Source organism: Somniosus microcephalus, chromosome 3 (assembly GCF_052327205.1).
Source record: "Somniosus microcephalus isolate GS21.2 chromosome 3, FLI_Smic_1.0, whole genome shotgun sequence".
Lineage (NCBI taxonomy): Eukaryota > Metazoa > Chordata > Chondrichthyes > Squaliformes > Somniosidae > Somniosus > Somniosus microcephalus.
Window position 1 is genome coordinate 180,687,472 of NC_140989.1, and position 10,817 is coordinate 180,698,288.

At 45.7% G+C, this 10,817-nt stretch overlaps 2 protein-coding genes across 3 annotated transcripts in view; both read left to right on the plus strand.

Moving 5' to 3' along the window:
* prkn (parkin RBR E3 ubiquitin protein ligase) overlaps positions 1-10,817 on the plus strand; it is a 2,088,612-nt gene that overhangs the window by 1,725,859 nt on the left and 351,936 nt on the right. The window lies entirely within an intron of this gene.
* Positions 3,282-10,730, plus strand: LOC147121608 (nucleoside hydrolase-like). Its single transcript, XM_085981986.1, has 3 exons — positions 3,282-3,363; positions 6,078-6,268; positions 9,581-10,730. Exons 2-3 carry the CDS (start codon positions 6,086-6,088, stop codon positions 9,785-9,787), a joined length of 390 nt encoding a protein of 129 aa, XP_085838112.1. The 5' UTR covers positions 3,282-3,363; positions 6,078-6,085; the 3' UTR covers positions 9,788-10,730.

Sequence of the window (10,817 nt, forward strand, 5' to 3'; positions counted from 1 at the left end):
CAACAAGAGAGCGTCTAACCACCGCCCCTTGACATTCAGTGGCTTTACCAGCGCTGAATCCCCCACCATCAACATCCTGGGGGTCACTATTGACCAGAAACTTAACTGGACCAGCCACATAAATACTGTGGCAACAAGAGCAGGTCAGAGGCTGGGTGTTCTTTGGCGATTGCCTCACCTCCTGACTCCCCAAAGCCTTTCCACCAGCTACAAGGCACAAGTCAGGAGTGTAATGGAACACTCTCCACTTGCCTGGATGAATGCAGCTCCAACAACACTGAAGAAGCTCGACACCATCCAGGACAAAGCAGCCCGCTTGATTGACACCCCATCCACCACCTTAAACATTCACTCCCTCCACCACCGGCGTACCGTGGCTGCAGTGTGTACCATCTGCAAGATGCACTGCAGCAACTCGCCAAGGCTTCTTCGACAGCACCTCCCTAACCCGCGATCTCTTCCACCTAGAAAGACAGGCGCATGGGAACACTGTCACCTCCAAGTTCCCCTCCAAGTCACACACCATCCTGACTTGGAAATATATCGCCATTCCTTCATCGTCGCTGGGTCAAAATCCTGGAACTCCTTCCCTAACAGCACTGTGGGAGTACCTTCACCACATGGACTGCAGCAGTTCAAGAAGGTGGCTCACCACCACCTTCTCAAGGACAATTAGGGATGGGCAATAAATGCTGGCCTTGCCAGCAACGCCCAGATCCAATGAACGAATAAAAAAAAAAGCAGTTTAACAGTGGGATAGCCTGCGCCCAATCTGCGCATTCGTTGGTCCCACTGCTAAATTCAGGGGCCCTTGCCAGGATGCCTACAATGGGCATTAGCTCCCTTAAATATGTAAATTAGTGGCTTAATGCCTATTGAAGGACTCCATCGAGAAATCAATCCACTCAGGATTCTTCAGTGACCCCCACGGCTACCAACTCCAGGTATGCTAAAAAATTGTTTTAGTCACGTTTGAAGAGAAAATCGGGCAGAGTGTAAAACAGGCTGCCAATTTGCTATCGTCCATTTTGAACTTCTGCCCAAGACAAATTTATACCACTTGTTACCCTCAAGGTTATTGTTGTGGACCAGTCTATTGCAAAAGTCCACAAACCCAGGAGCTTGGGCCTCTGTGACTCAATGGACACAATATTAATGGGCCAGAAATTCCAGGCCAGAAGCGTGAGTGCGCTCGGGGTACTCACGCTTCTGGCCGTTGGAAATGCCGGCGTTCAGCAGGAACAGCGCATGCGGGGAACGCCGGCATTTCCAGACCTCGAGCGCGTGCGACTGCACAGGCAGCGCTTGCGCAGTGAACTTCGTGGATTTCATTCATGAAATCCATGAGGGTAAGTCCTCAGAACTTACACTGAAAAAAAGCAAGTGTAAAGTGGTTCATTGGCTGCGGAGGAAGATATATTTTATCGTGGAGCTTTTGAAATGCAATATTTTTGTTTGGGAAAGGGAGGGAAGTTATTTTAAGAAATTTTAAGTAAGTTTTAAAGTTAAATTTTTTTTTTTTTAAAGGGTTTTCAGAACGGTAGGTAGAAGGAGCAATTGTGGCTGTGTGAATGGAATGTGAGAATGAGTTATGTATGTATGTCCACATATATTCCTTTACGTATATGTATGTATGTTTTATATTCCTTTACTATGAATGTATGTTTTTAATTATGATTTTCCAATAAGTTACTTTCTCTGAAAGTCATAATTAAATAATACATTCATACACATAAGTAAAGGAATATATACATAACACGCAAAGGAATATATACAGACATACATACTTTCAGAAGCTCCACGATAAAAAATATTTTCCTCCGCAGCCTCTGTAGCAACTGTACCCATGCTTTTTTCATGTGTAAGTTGTAATGACTGGACCTCACTGAAAGCATTAATGAAAGCGGCGAATTATACTGCGCACGCGTTGCATGTGCAGTCGCACGCGTTCTGCCTCTGAACCCCTTCGTTCAGAGGACAGGAAATGCCGGTTTTCCCCACATGCACTGTGCATGCTGAAAACCGGCATTTCATCCGGCCAGATGCGTAAGTACCCCGACCGTACTAGCGCATTTGGAAGGGAATTATTGGGCCAACATTTTACATGTCAATAAAATAAAAAATTTAACACTTGCACCACTTGCCCCCTCGCACCTGCGACTGAGGGTCCAAGGAGGTGCATTGCGCAAGAGGTCATCATCGGACGTATCCTCACACTGTTCCCTTTGGGGAACTGTATGAAGTGGTGGAAGGATTTATGGCCGTGATTAACGCTCATTCCGTGACCGTAACCATCTTTGAACCAGCCATTAGGGTGGTTAGTCCTATGGCGGGAGGGTTTTACGGGCTCCCACAACCCATCTGACGGGGGGGGGGGTGGCCACCAACACCCACGGACGCAAGTATCCCGCTGGATGTCCACCCAGAATTTAAAGTTGGAGCTCCGAGTCCACTTGCCGGGACTGTCTGGAGTGGGGTTCAAAACCCTACTCCTTCTGGCCCAGCGGTGGGGATGCTTACTGCTACGCAAAAGGCCCACTCCGCACAAAAGGTGACACCCATACGTTTCCTGCGCCTTTTCCCTCCCCGTGACTGGAGCCCTATGCTGCCATTTCACGTTGCTAATCGGATTGGGCCTTTGTCATAGCGGTAGGATCCCTGCCGCTGGGCCAGATCAGGGTAGGGTTTCGAACCCCGCTCCAGACAGTCCCGGCAAGTGGAGTCAGAGCTCCGGCTCTAAATTCTGGGTTGACATCCAGTGGGATATTTGCGTCCGTGGGTGTGGGTGGCCCCCCTCCTTGTATAGCTTGTGGGAGCGCGTAAAACCCTCCCGCCATAGGACTAACCGCCCTAATGGCTGGTTCAAAGATGGTTACGGTCACGGAATGAGCGTTAATCACGGCCATAAATCCTTCCACCACTTCATACAGTTCCCCAAAGGGAACAGTGTGAAGACACGTATGACGACGACATTGCTAAATAAATAAATGGAATTAAAAAAATTCTTTTAGGGCTTTTAAAAGTCTTTAAATTGCTTTAATTCTCTTTAAAACTACTTCAGATTACTCAAAATAATGTAAACATTTAAATTTTTTTATAAAAGTTACCAAAATCTTGAAAAAACTTCCAAAAACCTATTTAAACTGCTGCTTTGCATGTAAAAAAGCAAAGCAGCTTGACAGAAACATTGGGGGCGTGTCCAGTGAAACTGAGACCTCAAGGGGCGTGTCTCACTTACACTGCACGCTCCTGGGTCCGCGCTGGCTGCACTCCTGGGCGGCGTGACGTCATACGCTGCCCGGGATTCTTGTTTCAGTTTCTGGAAGTGCAGGCGTCCCTGGAGCTGATCGGCAGGAGCGCGGGGTAAGTGCAAATACGGGGCTTGCACGCGCTGCAAGCCCCGTTCTGGAATTTCTGGCCCAATACATCCTGCCACGTTGTTATCCTGTTAATCAGGACCGGTGGGGACGAGTAATATGATACTACAACATCAACTTTACATTCATATAACAGCCCAGATTTTGCTGTCAGTGGTGAATAAACGGCGCTCGGCATTCATTCTGCTTACAGCTGCCCACAGACTTTTCATAAGCTTTTAGGCAACAACTTACGGTCATCGGGAGTCCGATAGAGCGCGGCACCCTCTACAGGGGTTCTAGGACCTGTGTGAGTAGGGAAAGCAACAGCATAGCTCTTCAACCAATCAGATTGAAGAATCCTTACTGAGGCACGCAGATTCTAAAGCAGGAACTATCAGTTAGAATATTTAATTCAATATAAAATCATGTACAGAAAGCGAAATAAAGAGAGGGAAAGAAAGATGGGTTTAAGAGAGAGAGATAAAAGACAAAGAAAACGTTTTAAGAAATGTTTTATTTTAATTTAAAAAAAATCTCCAACAATAATTAAAATCTGAAGGAATGAGACGTCACTCTTGTAAAAGTAAATTTTCAGTGCCAGAGAGGTTGTTTGGCAATAATTAAGACCTATCACCATTAAAATTTCACTTACATTTGAATGGACAAGCCCTAACTTTTTCTGGCATGTTTAGTGGGTATCTAGTGGGTAAGTACACCAATTTCACGCCCTTCATGTGTTTGAATGCTAAGTCTCTCTTGTGGAGGGCCAGGGCTAGTCGGACAGCAACTTTCTGATTTCCCTGTTTAACTGCGCATGTGCGGACGCCGGAAGTTGCTGTCCGATTTACTCCTTAATAACAGTGAGTGCTGTTAGCCTCACCGTTAATCGTATTGTAAAATAAGGGCCAACACCTTTTACTGTAGAAATTACTTTTTTTTACATTATTGCTTGTTCATTTTATGTGCTGTCTTTTTATGTCTTTTATTTATTTTATGTCTGCTTTATTTATATTTAAAGTATGTATGTGTGTATATGTCGGTATGTGTTTTTTTGTGATGGCGCCGATGAAGATGGCTGCCGTCCTTGCGAGCTCCGTGCGTACCAGGCAGCTCAGTGTTCTTGCTGCTTGGTGCTCTCGGCTCATCAAGAAAAAAGCATTTCACTGACTAGATTTCACTTCTTGTATTTAGTTATGTGACCAATAAAATTGAAAATGAAATTGAAATTGAAACATAGGAAAACATCCCAAAGCTGTGCTGCTGGGTGCTGAGAGCTACAGCATTGTCCCAGAGCCTCACAGCTTCCAACTCGGGTAGCATATTATAACGGACCAACATTTGTGATCAGAGGCTTCCCGCAGGCGGACGCCTCTGACCTGCAAAATGTCTACGAATTTACCTGGTGGCCCGGGAAGAATGGCGGCTTGCGTCCTGGGCTTCTCCGGGTCCGCGCGGGCAGAGCCCCACGTATCCCACGGGCGCAAGCGATTCGTAGGCGCTCCTGGGATCACGTGGGCCGGCCCAACCAATAAAAGAGAATCCTCATTCATACTTTTGACAGGTCTGTACGTACAGAACTGTCAAAAGTATGAATGGGGATCACCTAAAAAATACACCAACACATTAAATAATTTTTCTTTTAAATTACATATTTAAAATTAATTAAAATGCCATTTAATTAAACATTTCAAACAAAAATTTTAATTTTGAAAAAAATTAAATGTTTTTACGGGGCTAAAAATAAACTTCCCTTTTTGAAGAGTATTTTTAATTTATAAATGAGTTATCAAATTTCATTTTACTATTTTTTAAAACTTTTAAGCTGGTAAAAGCAGGCCTTACGCTTTTACCAGGTGTAAGAATTTGACAGTCATTCAGCGGGCGGAAGTTGTGCAATAAGCGCAACTCTCCCCCCGCAGAGACACTTTTCTTGGGCAGGCGGATGATCTGTCAAGAGAATTCTTGACGGATCGCAAGTGCTGGGTTCCAGCGCATGCGCTTTGCATGCCTGAAACAGGCACTTGCGCGGCCCCTACGGGTGCGTGTGCACCTCGTACGCACCTGTAGGGGTCACAAAATCCGGCCCAACAAGTTTCAAATCACAAGGGGAGCTGTCACTCCACAAATAAATAACCATCTCCAGTAACACCCAACCAACTCCACGCCAAAACAGCAAGGCCAATCCCCTAGTTCCGGAAATATATTTCTTTGGTTTCACCAAAACACCCTACACCGTATGCTGAGGTAGGACATGATGGAGTGTGCTGGCATGAGAATTAATTTAAAAAAAACAGGTCTCCATCCCCTGCCAAACCATCTTGGGCAAAGGTGCTGCCTATAACATTGAACCGTACAGAATGTGAAGGTCCCAGATTCAATCTTCAGCCCATGCTGTTGGATGGGCTCGGCTGGGAAAGTACTTTGGGCACTGAAGTTTGTCTTAGTGCTATTGGACTAGGGAAGGGAAACGCCAAAGTAGGCTTTCTCATCCCTTATCACTGTCTAGTGACTCCCTGCTGGAAAGTGCCCATTTGATCGCCAGGTAAAAACAGGATTGGGCTCAGCTCTGGCCACTTCCCCAGCTCCCAGAGTCAGATAACCTGTTGACTCTCACTTATAACTCACCAGTGTTCAACACTGCCAGAAGTATTAACTACAGAACATCAGACCAATAGGTACTGTTTTAAACTCAGCCTTACTAATTTTTTTGGGCCGTAGATTCTAAGATGGCAAAGAAGCTGCTGCTCTTGGATGTCGACTGTGGGGTGGATGATGCCCAAGCCATAATGATGGCTCTAGAAGCTCCTAATGTACAGATCCTGGGTATAACATGCACTCATGGGAACACAACAATTGACAATGTGTGCAAAAACGTGTTTCGAGTGCTAAAAGTTAGCCAGAGGACAGAGGTAGGTGAAGAAAATTCTGGGTAAAGGAATAGTGTGCTTAGAAAGATAACCTTTTACAGTGACTAGAATCCTTTTTTGTGTGTGGTTTTTAAAAATCAGTATTTTTAGACCGTATATATAAGATGCAGATCAGTGACAAAAAATAACTATTGTACGTGTGCAAGAAAGATAATTGTTTCATAAATCACTGCACAAGTATGCAGAATGGTGTTATTTACTCAGAATAATTAACCTTTAAGTTGTAATTATGTAATTTTAGTTAGTAAAAATATTTTTTCATGAACAGTGATTTTAGTTGTCATTCTAGTTATCGGAAGCCACACAGTGAGTATGCAATGATTTAGAATTTTACTTTTTTTTCTACAATCTTCACACAGCTGGAAGAGAAACCTGATCCAGGGCAGAACCTGTGAAAATTTAATTTCTGCTGGGGTGTCTGTCTCTTCAGTGGGCTCTACTGTGGCTGTCAGTTGAGGACAGTTGAAGTGCCTCATAGCCATTACTTTATGGCCACCCACATGAAGATGCTTCATCTGGGTGAAATACCAAAGGGCTGCAGGTGCCCGTGGAATTGTGCTCCACCTACAGGGGAAGTAGAGACAACATTGTCAGTGTTGGATAGCAAAATACTGCAGATGTTGGAAATCCGAAATAACAACAGAAAATGCTGGAAAAACTCAGCAAGTCAGGCAACATCCGTGGAGAGAAATTTGAGTTGACGTTTCGGGTTTGACCCTTCTTCAAAACTGGAGAGAAAAGGAACTAGATCGAAGGCAGGGTTGCGATCGGACAAAAGAATAAAAGAACCAAAAGAAGTAAAAGAGATTAGAAGCTAGACGAGATGGTAATAGGCTGTGATTAGGTGTAAAGTGTACTGGCAGGGTAAAAGATAGCTGCCAGGTGTGAGAGAGAAACAAAAGGAAAGGGGGGGGGGAAGGAAAGGAGTGGAAAAATATAAGTGAAAATGAAATAGGGGCCGAGGTTATGATCTGAAATTGTTGAACTCAATATTGAGACCGGAAGGCTGCAGAGTGCCTAATCGGAAGATGAGGTGCTGTTCCTCGAGTTTACGTTGAGCTTCCGTGGAACAGTACAAGAGGCCAAGGACGGTGAGGTCCGAGTGGGAATGGAGCGGTGAATTGAAATGACAGGCGACCGGAAGCTCGGGGTCACCCTTACGGACTGAACGGAGGTGTTCCGCAAAGCGGTCACCCAATCTGCGTTTGGTCTCCCCAATGTAGAGGAGACCGCATCGTGAGCAGCGAATACAGTATACTAGATTGCGAGAAGTACAAGTAAATCGCTGTTTCACCTGGAAGGGGTGTTTGGGGCCCTGGACAGTGGGGAGGGGGGAGGTATAGGGGCAGGTGTTACATCTCCTCCGCTTGCACGGGAAGGTGCCAGGCGAAGGGGAAGGGCTGTTTGGGGTGATAGAGGAGTGGACTAGGGTGTCTCGGAGAGAGCGGTCCCTGCGGAATGCTGAAAGGGGAGGGGAGGGGAAGATACGTTTGGTGGTGGGATCACTTTGGAGGTAGCGGAAATGCCGGAGGATGATCCGTTGAATGTGGAGGCTGGTGGGGTGAAAGGTGAGGACAAGGGGAACCCTATCGTGGTTCCGGGAGGGAGGGGCAGGGGTGAGGGCAGAGGTGCGGGAGATAGAACTGACACGGTCGAGGGCGGTGTCAACCACGGTAGAGGGGAATCCTCGGTTGCGGAAAAAGGAAGACATGTCTGAAGCACTGGTGTGGAAGGTGGCATCGTCGGAGCAGATACGGCGGAGGCGGAGAAACTGGGAGAATGGAATAGAGTCCTTACAGGAAGCGGGGTGGGAGGAAGTGTAGTCCAGGTAGCTGTGGGAGTCAGTGGGCTTGTAGTAAATATTGGTCGATAACCTATCCCCAGAGATGGAGACGGAGAAGTCGAGGAAGGGAAGGGAAGAGTCAGAGATGGACCATGTGAAGGTGAGGGAAGGGTGGAAATTGGAGGCAAAGTGAATGAAATTGTCAAGTTCGGGGCGAGAGCAGGAAACGGCACCGATACAGTCATCAATGTATCGGAAAAAGAGGTGAGGGAGGGGACCCGAGTAGGACTGGAACAAAGATTGTTCCACATAGCTGAGGAGTAGGAAAGTAATGTCGGGTTCGCAACATCCTATTTATCCAACCACTGTCTTAACATAAAACCAATGTTGGTACAGTGTTTCTCCCCACAAGGTGCCTTCATTACATTTGAAAGTACTCCTACACTTACTAAGGGGAACAGCAACATCTTATTGGTCCAATCTAATGCAGCCCTAACTTGTGATTATGGTTAAATCATGTACTTGAATTTCACACACTGTGAAACAGTTGTGTGAATTATATCAGCTTTTTTAGCTTTAAATAAAGCCATCAAGTTTATTTCTAATTCTTGACTACCCTCATAGTTTTTCCTTTTAAAAAAAAAAGTCACTGGTTCAGCTTGAGCTGCATTACACTATTTGTAAAATGTTTTTTTCTTTTTAAATGTGTGTGTATTTCAGCTGATCAGATGTGTAGATTTAAAGTTTCAGTATAAAGGAGGAAGAATTGCTCTGCTTGCCATGTGTGGCAACAATGTAAATACATTCAAAGAAAAATGGCCCCCAAATTCCTGGGCCTAGAAAGGCAGAACCAGGATGGATGTCATGGCAGGATAAGGGGAGGAGAGAGAGGGCGGGGGGGGGTGGGGGCAGAATCTGATGTGGGACCAGGTTCCGCTGGTCAAAAATTCTGACGGAGAGGCGGATGCTTCTTGTGCTCATCCCCTCCTGTCCTGACCTCACCAAAAGATGCAGGACTGGTGTGATGATGTTCCCAATCAGAAATCCCAACAGTTTTGCCGTTCCTGTGGCCACCGTAGAGAATGCCTGCAAGCTGAAGACGTGGGGGTGTAATACAAGTTCACCCATGGCAGTCTATCACTGAGCGAATGATCGCCTTAAGGAAAGCAACAACAGGAGAAAGGAGATTTTTTTTTTTAATGGCCTGTTCCCTTCACCCACCCAAAGGACCAGCAAGGCCCCTGGAAGGGCAGATACCCAGGCAGTGCGATAGAGGGTATGGTCATCTGCCTCTTCTGTTTAATTGACCTCGTACCTGGGATTTGGGATGAGGTCAACGCCGGGCCAGCCTGGTGGTCAGAAGTCCTGCCCTGTGGCACGTTCGGTGGCGGAGCAAGGGCCTCGCTGAATTCCAGAGCCCATGTGTTTACACAATGTCATTACATCTAGTAACCACTGCAGTTCATCCCCCATAAGTGCTGTTAAAAGATTTTTTTCCCTTACAATTGCAGATCCCTGTGTACCGAGGTGCAGCTACCTCTCTCCTTGGAGACCAGCTAATTGCTGGTCAATACCATGGAAAGGACGGGCTGGGTGATGTTCCAGACCCTAATGCTCCAGGGCTGGAATACATACAAGCTGAGCACGCGGTGAATGCCATGATAAGGATAGTCACTGAACATGCCGGTCAGGTGAGATGTATGAGTTTCAGGAAATAAAATTCTACTGGTCAGTGTAACTTAGGAACAGGAGTAGGCCATTCAGCCCCTCGAGCCTGCTCCTCCATTCAAGTAGATCATGGCTGATCTGTATCTTAACTCCATCTAATAGCCTTGCTTCCGTAACCCTTAATACGCTTGCCTATCAATCTCCGTTTTGAAATTTTCAATTGACCTAGTCTCAACAGCTTTTTAGGGGCGAGAGTTCCAGATTTCCACTACCCTTTGTGTGAAGAAGTGCTTCCTGATTTCACCCCTGAACAGCCTAGCTTTAATTTTAAGGTTATGCCTTAATTATTCTGGACTTCCCCACCGGAGGAACCAAGTTCTCTCTATCTACCCTATCAACTTCTTTAGGTGGGAACTTTAAAATGGATACGACACTGACATACTGACATAATAAACATCTCCCACAGTTAGCTGGGAGGACTGGATAGTCCAGGCATTGCCTTTCATATCTAGCTGTTCAGGGATTAGCTGCCAATGTAGCGTATACTTTTTGTGGACCTGACTGGTGATGTCAGATCTTGCACAGAGTTGTAGCTAGTGAGGTGGCAAGAACAGGTCAAGCTTGTTTAATAAGAACAAGCATGTTTCAAAATCGGGCTGGAATTTGAGCTTCTGATGAAACAAATCCAGATATAAAACTAATTCTTAGTTAAAATGCATGTGTAAAATAGAGAAATAATTTTATTACTCAGTCATGGGATGTGGGCATCACTGGCAAGGCAGTATTTATTGCCCATCCCTAATTGCCCTTGCCGCCTTCTTGAACCGCTGCAGTCCGTGTGGATTATAGCTTTTTATAGCGGTTTTGATACAATTGAGTGGCTTGCTAGGCCATTTCAGAGGCCACTTAAGAGTCAACCACATTGCTGTGGGTCTGGAGTCACATATAGGCCAGATTGGGTAATACTAGCCTTTTATTCCAGATTTATTTAATTAGCTGGATTTAAATTCCCCAGCTGCCATGGTGGGATTTGAACTCATGTCTCCAGATCATTAGTCCAGGCCTCTGGATTACTAGTCC

Coding starts and splice junctions, on each gene's coding strand:
- LOC147121608 (XM_085981986.1), top strand. CDS start 6,086: ATGGCAAAGAAGCTGCTGCTCTTGGATGTCGACTGTGGGGTGGATGAT. Junction 6,269..9,580: donor AAGTTAGCCAGAGGACAGAG/GTAGGTGAAGAA, acceptor TTACAATTGCAG/ATCCCTGTGTACCGAGGTGC.